At 32.4% G+C, this 24,477-nt stretch overlaps 1 protein-coding gene and 2 long non-coding RNA genes across 3 annotated transcripts in view; 1 reads left to right on the forward strand and 2 right to left on the reverse strand.

Moving 5' to 3' along the window:
- LOC114328096 (uncharacterized) overlaps positions 1 to 24,477 on the reverse strand; it is a 77,503-nt gene that overhangs the window by 36,890 nt on the left and 16,136 nt on the right. The window contains exon 2 of the mRNA XM_050645740.1: positions 8,239 to 8,535. Within this exon, the coding sequence (XP_050501697.1) occupies positions 8,239 to 8,535 (297 nt within the window). The remainder of the gene's footprint in view (positions 1 to 8,238; positions 8,536 to 24,477) is intronic.
- LOC126881462 (uncharacterized) lies at positions 14,313 to 19,023 on the forward strand. Its single transcript, XR_007696865.1, has 3 exons — positions 14,313 to 14,544; positions 14,603 to 14,797; positions 18,711 to 19,023. It is a non-coding gene; the product is annotated as an uncharacterized LOC126881462 (long non-coding RNA).
- Positions 15,612 to 16,798, reverse strand: LOC126881461 (uncharacterized). Its single transcript, XR_007696864.1, has 2 exons — positions 15,979 to 16,798; positions 15,612 to 15,909 (listed from the first exon to the last, which is right to left on the reverse strand). It is a non-coding gene; the product is annotated as an uncharacterized LOC126881461 (long non-coding RNA).

Consider the following 24,477-nt stretch of genomic DNA (forward strand, 5'->3'; position numbering starts at 1 on the left):
CAAATTAAAAGAAAACATTGAAATTGGCCCATTATTAACAAAGATATTGAAAACTATTCCTCCGTCAATTTTCAGACAAAAAGTTTTCATGCTGTGAAAATCATCATTTTTTTCAAAATATTCTACAATTTTGATATGTGTATAAATGACATCGTTAAGTAATAAGGTTAATAGATGCAGTCACGTACATATGTACATACTTTTAAATTCAATATTGATAAATAAACAAATTATGAATTTTTAAACTGGGAACAGCTATCTCGGCCAAAAATGCTTTTAGAAAATTTTTATTCTTTTGTGGATATGTCAAAAATTACCAAGAATACGAATATCGAAAAATAATTTCAAGATTTTTAATCCCGGCGATGTTATTAAAAAAAATAAGTTTCAAACAAATTACACCAATTTTCAAACGCCATTTTGGAAGGGTGTCTAATTGAAATTTTAATTTGTCAATACATTTATCGAAAATATACATAAAATTAAAACAAATGAGACCTTTTTTTTTCTTTGGAGTTGTATGCCTACGGGCCCTTCAAGGCTCATTCGCCGATTCACAAATTTTGCTCATTTATTTTACAATATATTTTTCTATACCTATCTTCTTAACATTTTCTATCCTACTTATTCTACATACTTTATTATAAGGAATGACCACTGGTCAGTGGGAATACCACATCAGGCAAAAACACAAGTTTATTTATATATTATAATTGATTTTAATTTCGGTCTTTATGTTAGTTAGTTTAAAAAACTTGTATACCCTATCGGCAACAACCACGTTTTTGCAATTGAAAAAATGGTAATTTTTTATAAACAAATTAAATATCTCATAAACTACTCAATATTTATCGACCAATTGTTTTGTCAATTTATAGTGATATTATAGCGCAATTTTTTCTGCAAAACAAAATAGTTTATAGAGCTTATTTATATTGCAAATAATATTTTTTTGGAAATTTGTTTTTCAATTTTGATTTACAATTATTTTAAATAAATTAAGGGTCAAATTTAATTTAGTAAGTCTCATATAAATGACTGTATCTTCATCTTTGCAGAAAAAAAATTGTAAAATCCTTAATAAAAACACGAATTACCGCAGCAGTTAAAAAAGTAAATTTTGTGCAAAAATTACCCATTTTTAATTATTTAAAAAATGATCCCCCCATATGAATCATATACTTTCTTTCTTGAAAATATCTTTTGTTTGGACTTAAACTTTGATAAAAAATTTATTCCAACCTGTACGGAATTACATTTTGATTTACATGTATTGTAATTTTATTTGATCGGTCTATAAAACGTTTGTGCAAGGTCCAGTGAAAACAATTATAGAGAAATAACTGCGAATTTAATATTTAGCTATCGATGTAATGTTAAATTTTGATTGGAATGGTACTGGCATCAAAATATATAAATATGAAAGATTTTTTATCAGAGTAAATTTAAACCTTAATCACATAATATATAGCAATGCACTATTTTTGACGATTTTTTATTATTTGTGAGTACATTTATAATTTTTTTTAGATGATAACATATTGAGGTTTGTGGATACCTGAAATAATTGAGCAAATGGTTAACTTAGCCTTTTTTTATTTTTTCGCGTTGATGAGGGGGAGGGATAAATAAAAATGTTCGAAACATACCTCTCGACCCTAGAAGCTGGGCAGAACCATCTTCTAGCCTCAGTTACGCAGGACTCCTTCAGCGTGGCCACGATGATATCCGAGACCGCACGCATCAATGCCAGAGACCTAAATACCTGCTCTATGGCAGATAGGTCTCCGTCTATTTTCTGGTAAGAAAATACCTTCTTCAACCATGAATTACCGGCCCTACCATCCTTCCGTGTCAGTAAGTAATCCAGTCATTCCATACATCTTCTCAGATTAGGAATCAGTGACTTCGTCCACTGCGCCACTCTTCTCATCTAGTCCCAGCCCCCTTACATGTATTTGTCCCTTTATTCTTTTTTTAAATGTTCTCTTGCTATGTGTTCATTTCTTCTTTTATATACCCTTCTCCGTTCCTTCACTAGTACGTGCATCGGAATACACCCGCAACCACAAGAGCCTCAGCAGACGCTGTTCTGTATGCACATAACACTCTCAACAGACTCTTCCAATCTGCTCGGGTGAGCTGCATTTTTTAAAACTGCCGGACCCTAGTTAGGTGTCGTCTAGAGGACGATCGATTGAGCAACAGAATGACGGGCCCTCTTCCTTTCATATTTGGGCTCTTCGATATTGGAAACAATCTCTTCCAGTGCATCGGATCTTACCGCAGCTCTTTGAGTCACCGTCTTCACGTGCTCTCCCCACCTTCCGTTTTGACTCAGGATTGTACCTAAATATCTTATCATTTCTTTGGAACCACTCTCTTTCTTACACATTCTAATGTTATCTCGTCTCTTTCATTGGTTCCTTGAGAACATGTTATGTTACTATAACAGCCATATAAGTAAACAGTATTCAATTTCAATTCGAGCTAACACAACAAGTCTTACTGATGAGACATAAAACGTCGAAACACGTGTAGAATAATGATGGAACACGAATTATCAGGATATGCAACCATATGCTTTTATTTATTTTAACGTCTTTTCTCTACTTAAAGAGTGCAAGAGTAAGATATGATATTTTACAGGGTAAACTGTAGATGTACTGTCGGAATAAAAGGTTATTCCAAGATCGTCCAACAAGTTTTAGCAAACTTTAATTCGCAGATCACCTTATTCGCCATCGAAGCCTCCATAATATTTTGTTTCGATTTTTGAGAATTTTGTGTCAGCTATCTAGTTTTCTTCATTTTAAACTTTTAAAGAATTGGGTTGAATAATTTCATGAAGGTCGTTAAAAATCAGTTGTGTCCGAAAATATGGATACTGTTTTTAAATTAATATTACCAAGATCGTCGGTTGATTTATTGTGGTATTGAACAAATTAAAATGAAATTTAAGACATTACGACTAAACTTGCTTTCTAATATTAGGGGAGTCAATGTAGAATGAAAATTTGCGTTGTTTCGGAAAAATTCAAACAAGCTTATATTTTTCTAAAGCTTTTTTGTTGGTTGATATTCATGTTAAAGTAAAAAGCTCTACTTACAGATTTTGCCGCTAATAGTTTATTAATTAAAAATGAATAACCATTTTCAATTTTGTTGCAACCTGTTGGCTGTAGTTTCGTGTTGCAACGAAATTGAAAATGGTTATTCATTTTTGATTTACATTTCTCTAATTGGAGTACGAAGGGAACCATTCTCGCTGGAACTCTACCGCGCTGAGCAGATGGGACGTGAATTATAAATTGTAAAATTCCCTCATCTTCCTTAGTCTCAGCATCCGTTATGGCTTGCAAATTGTAGAATCCTCGGAGGTGTAACCAGAGAAGGTTCCCATTGTTTTCAATCTGGTAGGATGTAGAATAGCATTTTTTGATATTGTTTTATGTGCTATTAGATTGAAAACTTAGTTTTTGATAGCAGTTGCGGCTAGGGCATCCTTGCCATTTCGTTCGTTGCAATCCGTGACTACACTCCGGGTTTGTCCTAGTTGTGTCAGAGAGAGCAGCATATGTGCCTCCTGATGAGAGACTAATAAGTTTCGAAACCGGTAGAGATGCTTGCTGCACTCTCTGATTGAACTGGAATAATGATGCGGCTGTAGTTTCGTGTTGCAACGAAATTGAAAATGGTTATTCATTTTTGATTTACATTACTCTGATTGGAGTACGAAGGGAACCATTCTCGTTGGAACTTTACCGCGCTGAGCAGATGGGATGTGAATTATAAATTGTAAAATTCCCTCATCTTCCTTAGTCTCAGCATCCGTTATGGCTTGCAGATTGTAGAAGCATCGGAGGTGTTACCCGAGAAGCTTCCCATTGTTTTCAATCTGGTAGGATGTAGAATAGCATTTTTTGATGTTGTTTTATGTGCTATTAGATTGAAAACTTAGTTTTTTAGTTTATTAATTGTTTAAACAATAACAATTGTTTTGTATACATAATTTTAAAAATATCGTTGAAAACATCATTTTACTTTGATCAAATACCTATGTTTCTATTTTGTTTTTGACTATGCTAAATCCGAATATGGCATTACAATTTGAAAATTCTTATACAGAAGCTCTTATACAGTAGGTGCCTATGTCTGCGTAGCTAGGAACCACATGGGAAGTTTTTTATTATCAATTTTACGAAAAAAAGTTATTTTTCATAAAATGCTTTGCATAGTCTAAAATCTAAAACTCAACCATCAGATTATCAAATTTTATAAATTTTATACGAAGTATGTCAAAAATATGAATTTTGTTAAAGAGTAAACTAACTTTATTTACAAAATATCAAAAATTGTTATTACGAAAAGTTGTTTGGAATTAGAAACTATGTTTTAATATACAATAATTATAATACAATAATTGCATTACAAGGATTTCGGACAGGAAGATCATGCACGGATGCAGTTTTTGTAATAAGACAAATAAAAGAAAAGTCCCTGGACTACAACAAGCCAGCACATATATGTACCTGAAAGATTTGAAGAAAGCGTTTGATAGAGTGGGAATTTGGGACGCGATATATTTATTATATGAAAAGGGAATATCACTGGATTTAAGAAAAACCATTGAGAATATATATAAAGATAACATAGCTATGGTAAGATGTAAGGGAAAACTATCGCAACCTATCAAGTATGAAACTGGCATTAGACAAGGAGATTCGCTGAGCCCATTAATATTTAATCTGATAATGGATGAATGAATAATCTGAACAACATAAAGAAATTTAAAAAAAGAAGAGGATGTAGAATGGGAGAAAAGCAAATAAAGATAATCTGCTACGCCGACGATGCCATAATAATAGCCGAAAATGAAGATGACCTACAAATATTAATTAAAGAATTCGAAGACACGGCTCTCATATACAACATGGTGATCTCAACAGAGAAAACTAAATCGATAGTAATATCAGCGGAACCGAGACGATGTAAATTGGTCGTAAATAACAAAATAATAGAACAAGTGCATTAGGAAACGGAATACTTGGGAATAAAACTGTCAAGCTACGGAAAAGTGGAAGAAGAAATACAAAAACAAGTGAATATGGCGAACAGAGCAACAGGATGATCAACAACACAATCTGGAGAAACAAATACCTCACAATGGAAACGAAAACCAGGATATATAAATCAACAATAAGGCCGATAATGACGTATACCGCGGAAACGAGCAGATACGGCGAAAACACAAAGAAAGCAGAAATGAAAGTCTTACGAAAAATAACAAACCAATCTCTAAGAGACAGAGAAAAAGATGGCCAGACAATGTTAATTGAGGCTAAAAACCGAAGTAAACCAGGCATTGATTCTATTTATAAAGTAGGAAGAAGAAATAATTACATCCTAATTGAAAAAAATTTTTTCAATTTTTTCTAAATTTCGGATACCCATCATCATTTTATTACAATTTTACGAAAAAAAGTTAGTCTTCATAAAATGCTCTACCTGGTTGAAAATCTAAGATACAACCATCAGATATAAAACTTTTTCAATTTTATACGAGGCTTGTAAAAAATATGAATTTCGCTTAACAGTTAAGTGCCTCTATAGTTCATAGAATTTCAATTAGAAGGATGTAATTAAACATTAAAACATTGTATTTAATTCTAAACAACTTTTCTTAATAAAAATTTTTGTTATTGTGAAATATAAAGGTACTTTACTCTTTAGTGAAATTCATATTTTTTGACATACCTCGTATAAAATTAATAAAATTTGATATCTGATGGTTGCATCTTAGATTCTAAAAAATTCAGAGTATTTTATAACAAATAATTTTTTTCCTAAAACTGATAATAAAATAGTTATCAATAGGTTCCAAGTTACGCAGACATATTAATGTACGTTACAAAAAAATTTTTTGTTCAACATTTATTATTGTTGAAGCCTATTATTAAATGTATACTACTTTAGGTAAGTTTTACAGAAAAAGTATTGATCACTTTATATAAACATTTTTAAGGTTGTAAATTTTCGGTTTTTGTATTACATTTTTTTATCTTTCTTAATTTTCTCAAAAAGAAATTGTTTGTTTTATTTCTAAAGTAAAATAATTTAGTGAATTTTAAGAATTACATCCTAAGCTTTAAAAAAACATTTATAAAATTGTGATACATCTGTTTAAACTTGAGTAATATCCAGTGGCATACCGATAGATCAGCGGGCCCTGGTTCCAGTTGGGATGCGGGCCCACCCGCCCAATAAAAACTCACATTGTATAACACGAGTATCGAGCATCTAGCCTATTGTATTGGGATTATTTTTATGACCCACCGTATAAAACTTGCATTGAATATCTCAGTTTTCGAATTTCTGCAACTTTGTAGTTTACCTACAACTTATTCATGGATCGTGCTAATATAAAGAATACAAGTGTTTGAGTTAGCACGTGTAGGCAGGTACCGGCGGTTAGTCTTTAAGCAAGGACTTCGGCAAGCCGGTAAAACGAGCAAGGAACCTTAAAAAAGCGTTCCCTGTGTTTTTTAATAAATTTTGATTTAAAATTTTTTGATGAATAGTTATTCTTTGTTTTTATTAATAAGTACCTACACAAAAATTAAAATTTATTAAGCAGTTACATTTCGTAGTGTGTACTTGTGTAGTTCAAAATATCCCCATCATATTAGAAATAAAAGAAGCAAAAAGCGCTTTAGATCGGGCCCCTGCGGGGCCCGGGCCCTGGTTTCGCGGAACCATGCTCAGTACGCCACTGGTAATATCGTTTTAAAATGCTAGTAATTCTGTAAAACTACGAAGTTTGCAAACATTATATTTTTTGAGACGTCGCGTATCGTTTGAATTAAATTCTAGAGATTCTTTTTGAACGAAACGTTGTTTAGTAAGGTATTTGAAAGGTAAGTTTTGTAAATTTTAGAGCTTTATAGGAAAAATTGTTGTACACATTTGTTGTACAAATTGTTGTACACATTTTTAAATAATGTTTAAGCAAAATTCATGTAAGTTTCACTTTCCGCCCACACCGTACTTATGCCCATACATTTTATCTCTTTTTATTATAACCATAAGAGAGCTTATAGGTTTGGATCCCGCGTATGAAAAAAAAGTTGATTAATAGCAAGCTGAAAATTTGTTAATAGCTTAAGGGTGTCTAGTCGGACAAACTTTGATATATGGGAACACTGGAACAGAGGAAGTTTTAACTGTGGAACAAGTTAAAAACTTGGAACGGTCAGACCACGAAAACGTCACATGCATTTTGTCCGACAGAAATTCCAATTGATTTGTTACCCTTTCATTAAACTCTCAAGCAAAAATCAGACTGCTATTTATCACCTGTCATAATTCCTGTCATAATTCCTTTCATTTGACATATTCTACGTGTTCCACTCATTATAATTCCCATTTAGTGATGAATAGCAGCCTGATTTTTGCATGAGAGTTTAATGAAAGGGTAACAAATCAATTAGAAGTTCTGTCGGACAAAATACATGTGACGTTTTCGTGGTCTCACCGTTCCAAATTTTTAACCTGTTCCACAATTAAAACAAATGTTCCTGTACCCTTAAGCTATTAACAAATTTTCAGCTTGCTATTAATTAACTTTTTTTTCATACGCGGGATCCAGACCTATTAATAGTTCGTCTTTCATGTCCAATTTGTAAAATTTCATCTGATCCATTAGATAAAAAATTACGAGATATATTAAAATAACTCAACCGTGCACTTCGCCGAACGCTAGTTTACAGTGCGCCAATGTTTGTGAGAAGGGTGACTTTACCGTTATAAATAAAAAATTATAGATGCTATAGTTTTAATTTGAGAAAAATCTGTATATAGGGTTTTTTTTGTAAAATTTTCTGAATTTTTCAATGGTCAAGTTAGTTTTTTTTTTTCTAAGATTTATATTTTCGGAGTTATTTAAAAAAGCAACTAATTTCGAAGTTCATTTGTTTAATAAAAATGAAGCGACCACTTCTGGAGTAGAACTTTTTGATATGTTTTTTATTAAACATGTCTTAATCAAATTACAAAAAGTTCTATCGTGTTTGATTTTTTCCGAAGTCAAAATCTCTATTGACTTCCCTATATTATGTTATTTTATTATGAAGATCATTAAAAAATTGTTCATGAGAAAAATAAAGAAAATCTGAACTTTGGTACATAAAAATCATTTAACATCTTAGCAGTATACAAAAAATATTAAAAATTACTTACGCTTATTGTTACTCGAATTGGCCGGCGATATATCTCTCCTCTTCTTTTTACTCTTCTTCTTTTCTTTCGGAATCATCATTTCTCTACTATCACCCATGCCCATTTCGGAATCTCCGTGTCTTTTCTTTTTTGATTTTGATTTTTTGAGCGAAGAAGTCATTATATCATCGGCATCTCGTCCACTGTGCGGTGCTTGCATCGTGTTGTATGCATTCATTTCATCTGTGTCCATCTGAGCATACTCTTTTCGTTTTCTGTAATGTTTTCTTTCCTCGGGACTGAGCAATTCCAAGTTTCCTAAGAAAGAAAAAATGATAAATAACTAAAAGAAAATATTGTAAGATACAAGATTTATATTCTTAGCTTCTAAAGAAATCAATAATATAAAATGAGATTGTGTTATAGGCGAGCGGCAGCAACCCCTAAAATTACGTTATACATAAATCAACTTTAAGGTGAATGACCAATTTTTATGATTCTTTATGTTTACGAGGTCGCTGAATCTGCATATGTAGTTTATTTTTATCTGGAGTAGGTGGAACATGTTCAAAAATAAAATTTTAGTCAAAAATGCGAAAAATAAATTTTGATTATTGTTCAAATTTCCCTCGCTGTATCTTTGGTCGCTGTAAATATTTCCTTTTGAAAACTTACTGTGTCATGTTTGAAGTATTTAGATAACAACGAGCTTTGTAAAAAATGTTTAAACAAATTAAAAGAGGAGTTGTTAATTTTTAAACATTTTGTCGTCAGATTTCGTTAGTTTCATGTTTACTTAAAAAAGTTGAGCGACAAACTTTTAAGTTTATAATTTTAACTACCACAGCAATATAACATAATTCATGAAGAAGTTTTCTGGAAAAGATTAAGTCAAAATATGTAACAGGAAAAAAGTTATGTGACTTTATAGACAAACGGCACACCCCAAAAAAGCTTATTTCTCGAGATACTGTGCGGTAAGATGACCACGTTGTGGTGAATGGCTAATTTTGGTCATACTGTATGTTTTTGATGGTGCTGAATACGAAAATGAGGTTTATTTTGAATTTTACGTGGGGGAACATTGTCAAAATCGTTATATTATCCTAAAAATAAAAAACAATGAAATCACATTTTTCTGCGTTTAACTTGCTACAACTCTGTTCCATTTAAATATTTTTTTCTGAAATTTTTATACTATATATTTCTTACCTTTCTGAATACAATGGTACCTGCTTCAATCTTTCTGTCTTATTGTAATAGAAGTTATGGATTGTTTAAAATAAAAGGTGCAGATTCCTGAATTGCAAGGTTTAATCGCAAAAGTTGAGTGACAAAATTTAAAATTTAACTTTTTAATCAAGTTTATGTTAAAATATAGGATACAAAGAATAAAATCTTTTTTATTTTTAAGGTAAATTTGTGATTCTGATAATGTTTCCCCAGTTAAATTTAAAAATAAACCTCATTTTCGTTTTCAGCACCATCAAAAACATAAAATAAGACCAAAATTAGCTGTTCACCACACCGTGGTCAGTATCTCGAGAAATAAGCGTTTTTTTTGGGGGAGTGCCACTCATCTATAAAGTCACATAACCTTTTTCCTATTTCATATTTTCACTTGAAATTTTCCACAAAAACTTCTTCATGAAATATAGCTGTTTTGGTTAAAGTTATAAACTAAAAAGTTTGTCACTCAACTTTTTTAAGTAAACATGAAACTAACGAAATCTGACGACAAAATGTTTAAAAATTAACAACTCCTCTTTTAATTCGTTTCAACATTTTCGACAAATAGTCCAGTCGGGTTAGACGAATAACAGGCCTAACCTTGCATTAGGAGCTGCCCCAAATTTGATTTTTTTTTTAATCTTTAGGGGGTCAATAGTAGTGTAAATTTAAAATCTCGACTGAATTCCGCCGTTGCGTTAGCCGCCATCTTGATTTTAAACGAGAACCGTTTTTGCTCAATATCTCCGCCATTTTCAACTTTTCGACAAAAAGTATAACAACCAAAATTGTTGAAAATGTAATTTTCTATCATTTCTATTTGTACAATTTTTTCGTGCCATCGAAATTTTCCGAGTTATAGCGGAAAATAGTGACAGTTATATATAAATAGAGCATAATTATTGAATTATCTCGTTTATTGTTAGTTTTACGATAAAAATGTTCCTATACAAAAATAGAGAGAATTAAATTCTACACAATTTTAGTTTCTTTCACTTGTTTACAAAAGTTAATATTTAAGGTAGTATGTATGCGATAATGGCGCGAGCGTAAGACCTGATTGATTTTGTAGCAATTGTTTTTGTTCAATATCTACACCATTTTCAACTTAAATTGTTCCAAATCTGATTTCCTACAATTTCTTTTTAACAATTTTTTTCATGCGGTTGATATTTTCCGAGTTAAGTGGGAAAATAATAAAAAGTGGTGGGGAGCATAATTACTGAATTGAATGTTTTTTCCGAGCTTCCCCAAATTTTATAATTCCATCCTTTAGGGGAGATCAATAGTAGTGTAAATTTAAAATCTCGATTGAATTCCGCGGTTGCATTAGCCGCCATATTGATTTTAAAGGAGAACCGTTGTTGCTTAATATCTCCGCCATTTTCAACTTTTCGACAAAACGGTACGAACTAAAATTGTTGGAAACGCAATTTCCTACAATTTTTTTTCGACAATTTTTTTATGCGATTAATATTCTCCGAAATAAGAAGGAAAATAGTGGAAGCGGAGGGGAAGCACAATTATTGAATTGTCTCATTTATAACTTTATGAGTAATTGTACATAAACAAAAATAAAGAGAATTATATTTTATACAATTTTTGAAACTTACAATGAAACACCAACCAAACTAAGTACATAAAAGGCATAAATAATAACTTATATGCATTAAGTTCACTTAATTTTATTAACTAGCTGGTTTTATTGGTTGAATTTGTCTGTCGCTAATTAAGTTTCATGTACATATTTTAATATTTCAACAATTTTTTTAAATTTTGGACCCCGTTGGGGGAATTTTTCCATTCCCCCTCTTAGACCCGCCATTGGTTCTCTCGAAAAATTGTAGTAAATCGTAATTGCAACAATTTCAGTCCTTACAGTTTTTGTCGAAAAGTCGAAAATGGAGAAGATATTGAACAAAAACAATTGCTTTAAAATCAATCGGGACTTACGCTCGCGCCTTTACCGCATACGTACTTCCTTTAATATTGATTTTATTAAAAAATTAAAAGAGATCAAAATTGTACAAAATTTAATTCTCTTCATTTTTGTATAGGTTAAAATTTGTTGTAAAAGTAATAATAAACGAGATAATTCAATAAATTAATAATTATGCTTTAACTGTCACTGTTTTTTTCCCATAACTCGGAAAATATGGACTGCACAAAAAATTATAATAAACGAAATTCAGTTTCTATATTTTTTGTCGAAAAGTTGAAAATGGCGGAGATATTGAACAAAAACGGTTCTCGTTTAAAATCAAGATGGCGACTAACGCAACGGTCAAATTCAGTCGAGATTTTAAATTTATATTACTATTGACCCCCCCCTAAAGATTAGAAAAATAAAATTTGGGGCAGCTCCTAATGCAAGAAAAATGGTATCCCGACTGGGCTAAACTGTCGTTTTTATCTAAATACTTCAAAGATGACACAGTAACATTTTCAAAAGAAAATATTTACCGCGACCACAGATACAGCGAGGTAAATATGAAAAATCATCAACATTGATTTTTTCGCATTTTTGTATAAAATTTGATTTTTGAACATGTTCCGCCAATTGTGGATGAAAGTAAACTTCATATTCGGATTCAGCGACCTCGAAAACATAAAGAATGACAAAAATTTGCCATTCACCTAACATGGTCGCTTTTTCGATTTCTAAGCCTCAAATTAGGGGTGTGCCGCTCGCCTATTATGTTTATATGGGATTGAGCCACATTTGTGAAAAAACATTTTCCGAACCTTGATAAAATTAGATCAGTTAAGTCTCGTGTTTATTCTATTTATGCTCTAAGAAAAAATCAAGGTATTAACCATCAGCATAAATATTTGGAGAAATACAGTGACTAACTACTACAAGAGATGGTTAAACGGAAAAAGATTTTCATAAATGGCTAAACGATAGAACCCCAGGAACACGAGAAAAATATGTTACTCCTAGACAACAAGTCAAGCAAAGGATAAGGCTCGTGAAGAACTAAGACTGCGAGAGAATCTTCAGAGACTAGACAACACGATAGAGCAAGGGTCATTAATTAGTTTCCCTAAGGGTTCGTTTGGAAAACTTATGACACTTTCGGGGTCCGGATTAAATGCTACCTGTGTCTGGTTGTTCTGATTCGGTTAATTTGCGGATTCTTGTTAAAAAATATTCCCTATAAACAAATCAGAAGGGTGCTGGGCGAAATTTTTGGGCAGAAATTGTTTAACAATTTTTTTTACCAAATTCAAAACATTACGTTTTTTGCCCCCGAAAATATTTTTTTAGCATTTTTGGGTCATCTGAAACAAAAAAGATCCGTCATTTTCCTAAAATTTGAGAGATTTCGGATTTTAAGGGATTTAAAGTTTGAAAAATGAGAAAATAGGCATTTTTAAGCTTGAAAACTCATGTTTAAATTGTGGTTGTCAAGTGCCTAAATTGAAGTTTAAATATTCAATTTCAAGATTCTGATGAGTAATCGGGACTTATTTCAATTATTTAGGCCGTCGTTTTTAATTGTTAATTATGCGCGATAATTCGCGCGAAATAAGCCCCGATAACTCATTAAAATCTTGAAATTCTTCTTCTTCTTTTTGTGTAGACATGAGTCTGTCTGTTTTTCACTGTGCCTCCAGTAGGTTGTCATTCCACCTTTTTCTTGGTCTTTCCTGTCCCGGATTAAGAATCTTGAGGCCCCAAGGCAACTTAGGCAACCCCTCCATCTACGAGAGGTGTTCTGTCTATTTTGTGCCACTGTCGAACGGTGACAGTTTTTAATAATTTTCATTTTTTTTAATGATGTTCGCCTGTTGCATTTGTAATCATTAGCGTAAGATAAATCTTACAAGCTACTGAAAAATTTCGAAACCTCGATTTGGACCCAAAAAGACTATGGATCATGAATAAATTGTTTCCGCTATCAGTCCTGAAGATGGACTATAAAATATTTGAACTGCAATAGTTCATCATAAATTTCAGGTTCAATATAATTAGTATAGTTTTCATGTAGTTTTGAAGCACATTCCTTTATTTGAGTATCACTCAGTTTTGGAAAAACACACAAAATACCAATAATGAGTTACTGACTCGTACGCTGTCAACTGACGGCTCAGCTCAATAATTAGCTTATCCAAAATTGGCAGGTTCGTTTCAACCTTTAACTTTTCTCCACCCTGTAGAAAAACTTCGTTGGAATTAGCATCATCAAAATGTAGTTTTCTTGCTCGCGTTTGTTTGCTGAACTGCAGTTTTAGGTTCAATATCTTCTCTCTGTAATGATTTAAAGACAGCGTTGATACGTTCTAAAATTGTTATCCAAAACTCATTAATTATGAAAGTTTCTTTTTTTGACATTTCTCTCAACAAACACTTAGCTTCTTGAACTGTTTTAGCTTTCTAATTAGAGTCTTCAGCAAGAGTATGAAGATCAGATTAGAAAGCGTTGTAACCTTTATACAAAGGTCTTGTTGCATGTGTCCTTGCAGTCCATTTTGTGCTGCTTATTCTTTGAAGGTCTAGATAGTGGTGAATGAGATCGATTAGTGGAGTTTCATTTAAGCATTTGATCATAACTTCCCAACGGTGGGTAGAGGCTGAAACAAAGTTGTATACGGACTGAATAAAACAAGAATCTACAGGTCGAGCAAGTCTCGTAAATTTCACGATTGCGAGCCACGCTTCACGCAACCGTGTTTGCGTACTTGTGTTTCAAGTTGCGTTGTCGTACGGAGTTATATTTACCAAATTTAAATATAATCGTTTTCAAAATTAAATCAATATGTCAATATGGCTACTGGGTGTAAAAGATAAATCTTATTCTATCTGTTCTTAATGAGTTTTAGACAATTTTAGTTGTATTTCTTTGTAATTTTGTGTTGTACAAAGATTAATTTAACATTTTCTCTGGAAGTATTAATTTAGAAAGATAATATGCTTCATTGGTGTTGTGTTTTGAAGTGTGAAATGTGATAAAGTCAAGATAAAGTTCACTTTTAAACTGAACTAAATAAGGTATCTGAGAGACAACAATGGTTAAATGCAATACAATGTACAGGTTTTACTAGCGAAATGAAAATTTTCCTGTCCTGTCTGCTGTAATCATTTTATATCTGGTAAGTTACAATTACAACAGTAACGATTTTTGAAGATGTTAACATTTTAATCTTATAGGAAAACCAGCCGACTTAATAGATAATAACAATCTCCAGATTGGGTTCCTTCAATAAATATGGTCTATAAACACAATGAAATAAGTTCCCCAAAATCTAAAATGGAGTGGTATCAAAGGAGAATTAAAGGGAAAAATATTCATATTGAAATTATTTATAAGGCACTGGACTGTCTTAAATTCTACAATAATACTAGGTGGGTAAATGATTTTAGACATTTTTCATTAAGAGTAGATTAAGATTAAGTAGATTTTCATTCAGTAGATTTAAGACTTGTTTACACGGGTAGAGTAATGATGCAAGTACTTGATAGAGTAGAGTAACTCTACCTGTAAAAATGCTCAGCACAGTAGAATAGCTGGTAGAGTGTATAGTTGGAGTTAAAGTAGAGTGACTAGCAACCTATGGCAAAGTAACTACTCTATGACCACCACTACTGCCAAAATGTCTACTCGGCTGCACACTCTACCCATGGAACACGCTCAATTATGGCAGAATAGAGTAGGTAGGAGAGTACATGGGGGCGCTGTCATTCTGGCTGGAATTGTGTTTTGTGTAAATAGTGAAAATGAAGTTCACCGAAGATGAAACTTTGGTAAAAATTTACTCTAAGGGTAGACCTTGAAAATGCCAATTTTTTTATGGACTTAGCCTGAAAAGTGGAAAAAAGCAGACATTTTACTGTTTTCTTTGGGGGAAACTGGTAAAAGTGCCCAAAAATCAAGAAATATTTGAAAAAAATCAAAAAATGTAATAGTAGCCAAAAAAAATTTACGTGAAAAGGATACAAAAGTATATAGAATGTCTTAATAAAATATAAATAATTGAAACATAATACATATAACTGATTTTTACAATCAAATTATGAAAAAATACGTAATATTGGTTAAAATAATATTTTTTTTGTCATATTTCAAAACAATATGGCGGACAGGCGCCGAGAGGTCAAATTTGACAGTGTTGCCAGTTTTAACCTTTTAAAGATTTAAAAATTTAATAAAAATTACTTACAAAACAGCTATAGATCGATGCAATTTGAGAGTCCAAAGCCAAATTCGTGGCTTTAAATGTAATAAAAGTTGCCACCAACATATTTATTTCCTCTGCCTGCAGTTTACTAGCTTCGAAAGAGGCCTTTTCTTTGTGAATATAGGTATTAAAGCCACACCTTAATTGTACTTAAATTTACTTTCGTAACACCTACACACCATTTAGTCTCACTTCACCTTTATTTAACGATAAACTGGGCAGATTGCAATTGGGCGCAGGCGGTCTGAAAGGAGGAAGGCCTAACCCTTCGGTCCAAACCTAACTTACGGGTATTATATTGAGAGAACCGCAGGAGGTATTTGACCGCTGAGCGCAATCACAACCCACCCGATAAACTAACTTCACTTTCACAAATTTGTATATGATGCAACAGACAACGCCCAAATCCAGGGCGCAGCACAAACAACCGACCTAACAAACTAAAAACTAACAATAAACTGTTTAAAAAATGCGTCAATGCATGCATCTACCAATTTTTCAAAAACAGTTGCCAAATTTAGAGGTTTGCATAAATATTCCAAATCAATGGTACGCTTAAATGGACAAAAATCGATGTTTTCATGTGAAATTATCTTTTGTCATTCACATGGCAACATGGTTTCCCGAAATCAGTGACAGTACATAACCATGAAATACATAAAATTTCATTCCAACCTTGAAAGTGTATTCTGGGAATCCCACAGAATTTATTTATTAAAATATAATCATAAATCACTATAATATTAATAAACTTGATGTAATCTAACCTAACGTAACGAAACCTAACCAGAACTAACCTGACCCTTGTAATAAAGCAGTCATTTTGTGTTAAAAATGCGTCAGAATAAGTAAAATGACATATTTAAGAATTGAAAAATTGTAATTTTCATAAGAAAACATATTTTATATAACTATGGCAACACTGTTAGGATTCTCCTTCTTGCGTTTATAAAACGGTTGTCATTCCTGTCGTTTCTTGTTGTTTCATGGTATATAATGGCGGAAAATGGCGGCGATTTTTAAAAATAAGACATATTTTAAATTGCAATTACATGAAAAGTAACGCCCGCCCCCAATAAAAAATTATTGTACAATTATCAGTAAGTGAAACAGAATTCATTGGTATAAATTTCATATCCGTAATCCGTCTACCCATTCAGTAAACTAGAACCGAAACTTTAAAACTTGTAGAGCTATAATACGGCGAATACCAGTGTTTATGGAATTTAGGTAGTGTATACTACAGAAATAAAAGTTTGCAGCAAGCTGCGGAGGATGAAATCGTCGAAAGAATGGCAAAGGGGGCTTTGGAGTAAACAAGCTTAAGCAAAAAATTAAGAATTTAAGGTGCACTTATAATCAGAGTGTTTAAAAATACAAAAATCGGTTTCACTATACTAGCATCAGTACTATACTTGTACTCTCCTCACGTGAATGGTATCAAGCCATTTTTGGTAGAGTACTACCACTACTCTACTCTCCTCAAAACTCTACCCATGTAAACAAGTCTTTAGAAACAGTGGAAAATGAGGTAGCTAGTAGAGTAGTAGTAGAGTAAAATATACTGGTTTAGCAAATTGCAATGTTTTAAGGTAATACAGTAGCGATAAACAGGTAGCCAAAACGTGTTCCAAGATTGTCACTGTAATTTTGAATATTTTTTCGAGGCATTTGGCACACGTATTCGTAAAATAATAAAGAATGGCGGTACAGAGCCCAATTTGAAAAATATATTAATATGTGGAAATTACTCTGTAATTATACAATATTTAAAAAATGAGCCTGTACCGCCATTAAGAAGAACAAAAAAATACACTTTCTTCAAATAAACTTTTTTATCCGATGCCTAGATTTTGTGTAATTTTGGAACTACTAATGAAATAAAAAATTTTAGTAGTTCCAAAATAACACAAAATCGGATAAAAAAGTTGTATTTGAAAAAAGTGTATTTTTTTGTTCTTCTTAATGGCGGTACAAGCTCGTTTTTTTTTATATTTATTTATTTATTTATTATTCATTTACGGACCGAAGTCCATTAGTACATGATACAATTAAAATTTTTTACAATTAAAATGTCACACAAATTAGAAAAATAAGATCTAGTAGATACAAAATTGGTAAATACATAACAAACAATAATAAAGAATAAACTTACTTGCTCTCATTCAACAATTGAGAGCTAGAACATTTTGAAATTGACAAATACAACTTATCCTAGAACAAAGACAATAACAGTAGTTGACAAATCAGTCTTGAAATTAGAACATTAAGTTAAGTATAAATATAATTGTGTGGAAAACGCAGTAAAGTCGTTCACAAAGAAATCAATTTGCGGAGATAATGTGTTTGCTAATTTAAGAGTTTTAGAGAGATATTAACTTGAACTATAATTTGTGCGGTTAATGACCTCGTGGAAGGTGGTCACAGAACGGGTGGTTCTTGAAGGTACATGTAGACCAATTTTATTTAAAAGTGGGATACAGAATTTATGACCATAATCCATTTAATCCATAATACATTTAATTACAGAGTAATTTCCACATATTAATATATTTTTCAAATTGGCTCTGTACCGCCATTCTTTATTATATTACGAATATGTGTGCCAAATATCTTGAAAAAATATTCAAAATTACAGCCGCAATCTTGGAACACATTTTCGCTACCTGTTGATCTATACTGTTTCCTCTTAAGATAGTTTTAATAGTTATTTATGATATAAGTATTAAATTTTAAGACGCGCATGTGAAAGTTAACTTGAAAAAATAATTTTATTAATGTTTTGACTTCCACATCAGATGTCATTGTCAAAATACAAAATATTCATTATTATTAGGTTTGTTCTAGCAAACGGTCAAACTAGTCAAAAACCATCAGCAAACAGTTGGTCAGTAAAAGAACATAATACAGTCACCAGTGCGATCCCCTCTACTCGCGCTGGTCCACTATTCGCTGATGGTTTCAAACTGATGCTAGAACAAACCTATTATTATTATACATATCATTATATGTAAATAATATTTCTTCTGATTGTTAATTGTAAAGGATAGAAAAATTACCATTCATTTTATTTTTTTTAGAATCAGCTGAGAGAAGTGGTCTACAAAAAAACCAGGAAGGAAACGGAATATGTGGCTACGAAAGGCAAAAGAAAGGTTTACAAAGCAAATGTGACAGATTTTTTTGAAATATTTAGGAATATCAGTAAATTGCATTAAAAAAATGTATGAAAAGATTTTGTTCAATAAAAATGTTTATATTTATCAAGGATGTATTATTTGGTATGGCCACATATCGTCAGTGATGTAATAATACATCCTATCTGTTTTTTCATGAGTTTTGTAAGAGAGACTAAAAACTTGTCTTAGGGTCACCTCCTGTTTTCATATGATATTTTTTGACTTGTTTTGTAGTAAATTAAACTATCTATGAACTACAAAACAAGTCAAAACTTACATATGAACACAGGAGGTGACCTTAAAACATGTTTTTCCATCTCTCATACAAAACTCATGAAAAAACAGATAGGAGGTATTGTCACATCAGCAAGGATGTACAGTGATGAGTGCCCTAATAACCGGCAAAATATTTAGTTGTGAGATAAAAAGAAATGAAACTAGTCGAGCTGGGAAATTTAGCGAAATTAACCTTTAAATTTACGTTATATTGATCCCACCTTTACACATATCGGAGGAGTATGTCAACTAAAACTGTCACTGTGACAGTGGTAGTTTCCAAACTCGTCTGATACGTCTGAAGGTGGTACACAATACAATCTAAATGTATAAGTTAATATCGCTAAATTTCCCAGCTCGACTAGTTTCATGTCTTTTTATCTCACTACTTAATACATCTTTTGTGCTATTTTGCCGGTTATTAGAGCGCTCATCACTGTATTTCTGGTATATCCAGGGAATGTCTACAAAATATATTTTGAATGTCCAGAGAACATTCGTGGACATTCATGGAATGTTCCAATAAGACATTCAGGTAATGTTTAAAATGCTGACACAGGATTTTCCTGGGATGTTCTCAGGGAACATGTTTTCGGGGATATTCCAGGAATTTTTCAATGTCTGTGTACCTTCTATGGACCTATATGGAATATTTTGGTGTTATTACCGCCGCACTCCACTTGCGATTTGTAATCAGGAAGATTGAACACATTGTTTCAAATACAAGTCAATCCATTTGTGACTAAATAATCATGGATTGACTTCTATTTGAAAGAATGTGTTCAATCTTCACAACTACAAATCGCAAGTGGAGTCCGGCGCTTAGGGCTACTTCCTCTTCGGTATTATGTATTATACTACAGAAATCAGGAACTTTCCTTCTAAATATATGTATGCATCTTGGCCATCAAACATATTCTTCCAAACATTTTTTTAAGGGGTCTTGTGGGTAAAAAAAGTGACTTTTTAAAAAAATTATATCTCGAAAACTAAAATTTATTTTTATTTATAATTGGAACATGTAAAAGTATAGTACTTAAGGTAGTCTCAAAAAAAGTTTCAGCCAAAAATATTCATTTTTGTAGAGTTTAAGTTTTTTTGCGTTGGCAGCATAACTAGTCTCATCTGAAATCAAAAAGTTTCTTGTAGTTTATACCTCTGGCTAGAATATGAACGAAGGAATTAAAAAAAAATGAAATTTGAAGATTTTACATAAGTTTAAACACATTTTTGACCCCAATTTTTCTCATTTTTAAAGTAGTTTTTTTTATAAAACAAAAATGACCTCATCTAATAAAAAATCCTTTGTTGATTCACTAGCCAGAGGTATAAACTACAAGAAACTTTGATTTCAGATGAGACTGGACTTGTTATGCTGCTCACGGCAAAAAAGGGCTGTTGTCGAAAAATTGCAGTCAACTCTACAAAAATGAATATTTTTGGCTGAAATTTTTTTGAGAGTACTATACTTTTACATGTTTCAATTATAAATAAAAATAATTTTTAGTTTCCAAGATATAATTTTTTAAAAAGTCACTTTTTTTACCTGCAAGCATTGATTATAAATATTCCTCTGCAAGACAACAACTTAACAAATTGTTGATTTCAAATTGTAACAGTTGTTTTGCAAAGTATGCTGCCCTCTTGTATTTTCTGTGTTATCTTCATCATACAATTACTTCATCTAAAAACTTTCTGCGATATATTCGCAACAACAAAAACAAACAAAACAAAAAAAAATAAAACAAAAGTTTAACCACCTTCACACCACAGAATCAAGCAATCAAGTTACACAAATTTTCAAACACCTCACCTGACACAGCGTCTCAAGTACGATTGCGCGAATTGGTAAATATAACTCTGCACGACCACGCAACTCGAAACACAAGTACGCAAACACGGTTGCGTGAAGCGTGGCTCGCAATCGTGAAATTTACGAGACTTGCTCGACCTGTAGATTCTTGTCTGAATAAACCCAAAATACGATATTCCATTTGAGGGAAAATACGTTAGCCAATCTATTTTAATTCTTGTTCCACTGATATGTTTTTGAAAAACCATGTCCATAGATTGTGTAAAAATCGTGTAATGCATACAAAATTTACTTTTGATGCTGAAAACTTCTATCAAGGTTTTTACATTCTAAAGACCTTTCCCAATTCAAAATTTTCGTACTTCTTCAGTTATTGTATTCCGTAATCCAACTCGTAAAAATATATTCAATTTATCTTTAACTTGAATGTCTAACTTAGTTTCGGTTTCTGGTTCTTTAACTTCTAGAACTGGAATAGAGCTGCCGTTGCATGTTTAGATATTCTTCAGTTACGGAAGTTATGTTTCTCTCAGTTATTTCTTTTTCATCACGTGCATTTTCATTTGTTGCAGCATCACTAGCTATGGATTTCAGTGTGTAACTGAGTTTAAATAAGTTTTGGTTCTCTTTTAGCTTTTGTTTAAGGATATTTTCTTTCTTCCGATTTTTCTTGTGTTTTTCGGCTCCACTCTCGAGTATTTTTTCTTATTTCCATCTAGTACTGTTCCTTTTACCAAAGCGCATTCGTTAGCGATTTATTCTCACAACATAGACTTTCTATGCGATCAAAATTATGCATTCTAATGTAGTTTTATATGTTCACCATCACTTTTATGGTATTGTGCGATATTTGAATTTTTCAAGATAATATGATTTATAGTTTTTATTTAATTCTAATTATTATTTTTTCGTTTTGGGCCCTGCGAGGCCCCCTTTGGGGCTGAGGCCCCTAGGCCTAGGCATCTGCCTACTTTGCCTATTGGTTAATCCGGCACTGGGTCTTCCCACTGATCGTCTTCCTATTTGGGAACCGTCTCTCGCCGTCCTTACTACTATATTTGTTGTCATTCGGCTTATGTGGTCATTCCATTCTACTCTTCTTTTTTTGTCATCCAGTTATTAATGTTGTTCAACTTGTATCTCCGTCGTATATCTGTACTTCTTGCTCTATCCTCTATCCGTGTCTTACCATCGATATTTCGAAGTGTTTTCATCTCTGTTGTTTCTAGCATTCTTTTTGTCCTCTCTGTATCAGGTCGTGTTTCTGTCGCGTACGTCATTATTGGTCTGATGACTGTTTTCTAAATTCAGCCTTTCACTTTTTTCCGATGTTTTTATTTCTCCATATTGTTTCATTCAGGCAACCTGCGGCTCTGTTTGCTTTATTCACCTGATCTTCCACTTCTGTTTCGAGCTTTCCGTAGCTAGATAGTGTGATGCCTAGATATTTAAACTCCATATGACTTGTTCTATTATTTGACCCTCCAGCTCTAATTTACACCTTATTCTATTTGCTGTTATAACCATGCACTTAGTCTTTTTTGGGGAAATTAACATGTTAAATTTTCTAGCGGTTATGTTAAATTGGTGCAGCATACATTGTAAATCGTCTTCACTTTGAGAGATTAGTATTGCGCCGTCTGCATAGCAGATTATTTTAAGTTGTTTTTCTCCCATTTGGTAACCTTTTTTTGTTCTTACTTTTTTTATTATTTCATCCATGATCAGGTTGAGCAATAGAGGACTCAGGGAATCTCCCTGTCTTATCCCATTGCCTGCTTTGATTGGGTCAGTTAGTTCTGCATCTACTTTTACTTTTATTGTTTTACTTTTTTATTTACTTTTATCCTTTATAAGACCAATCAATAAATCTGAACTGATCCAAACGAGCAATAGTATCAAAAGCAAATCATCCTGTAGTACTGATGGACTATCCATAAAAATCTTCTCAAATCTCACAGAAAATGTGTTGGAACTCCTCGTCTCACTAATTAATGATTCCTTTGAAAATGGTAAATTCCCAGAGTGCCTAAAGATAGCCGTTATTATTCTTCTTTATAAGGGTGGTGAAAAATCTAATGCTTGCAACTATAACCCTATTACCTTACTACCGATACTCTCCCAAATTATTGAGAGACTCATACAAACCCAACTTATGTCCTTTCTCATTGATAACAACATCCTATCCCAAAGCCCAAAAACAGTTCGGCATTTTAACTAATAAATGTACCACTGATGCAATGTTTTCTGTGCTCCATGAGGTTTCTTCTTCTTCAGGTTCCTTCCCCTATCGGAGGTTGGAAATCATCATCGCTATTTTAATTTTATTGGCCGCACTTCTGAATAATTCTAATGAGCTGCAACCGAACCACTCTCTCAAATTTCTTAGCCAGGATATTTTGCGTCGTCCTGGGTTTCTCTTCCCTTGTATCTTCCCTTGCATAATTAACCTAAGTAATACGTACTTCTCGCCCCTCGTTATATGACCCAGATATTGAATCTGTCTAATTTTAACAGTTTTTATGACTTCACATTATTTCTTCATTCTTTGTAACACCTCTATATTAGTTACTTTTTCAGTCCACGATATTCTGTGGATTCTCCTGTAGCACCACATATCAAAGGAGTTTAATTTTTTGATTTCAGACTGTTTTATTGTCCACGCTTCCATGCCATATAGTAAAGCAGAAAAAACGTAACAACGTAGCATTCTTGTGCGGATCTCTAGATTAAGGTTACGGTTGCAAAGCAAGTTCTTCAATTTTATGAACGTGTTTCCATGAGGTTTACCAAGCACTAAACAATAATTTTTATATTGCTACTGTTTTTTGTGACTATGCCAAAGCTTTTGATTGTGTAAATCACGACATTTTGATTAAAAAACTAAATTTCTATAACATTCGAGGTATTTCTTTGAATTGGTTCCAATCTTACTTGAATAATAGGAAACAACTAGTTAGAGCCAATGATACTGACTCTAGTCTCAAAAACATTGTATGTGGAGTATCACAAATTTCAGTATTGGATCCTCTATTGTTCCTTATCTTTATAAATCAGATCACTAATTTAAAAATCGATGGGAAAATTATTCTTTTTGCTGATGATACCAGTATCACTTGGAGCAACTCAACTATTGCATCTCTTCATGCAACTATAACTTCTGATTGATTCTGTAAAATTTCTTGGTATTTTTTTAGACAGCAACCTCAAATGGTCCCTTCATATCGATTTGTTAAGTTAGAAACTCGCCTTAGCCTGCTATGCTATAAGATCTGTTTCGAAAGAACTCAATTTAGCATCTTCTAAACTAACATATTTTTCCTTGTTCGAGTCTCATCTTCGATATGGTATTTCTTTTTGGAGTTCTAGTACAGCTGCCCAATTAGATGTTATTTTTAAATTACAAAAAACAGCAATAAGGTATCTGTTTGGCCTCAGAAAAACAACACATTGCAAAAGTTACTTCAAAGATCACGGAATTTTAACCCTTCCATCTTTATATATTTAAAAACTATTTGCTTAATTCGCAACCCACCAAGGCCTTATCATGACTACTCCACCAGAAATTCAACTTTTGAT

Source organism: Diabrotica virgifera, chromosome 3 (assembly GCF_917563875.1).
Source record: "Diabrotica virgifera virgifera chromosome 3, PGI_DIABVI_V3a".
In the NCBI taxonomy this organism is placed as follows: domain Eukaryota; kingdom Metazoa; phylum Arthropoda; class Insecta; order Coleoptera; family Chrysomelidae; genus Diabrotica; species Diabrotica virgifera.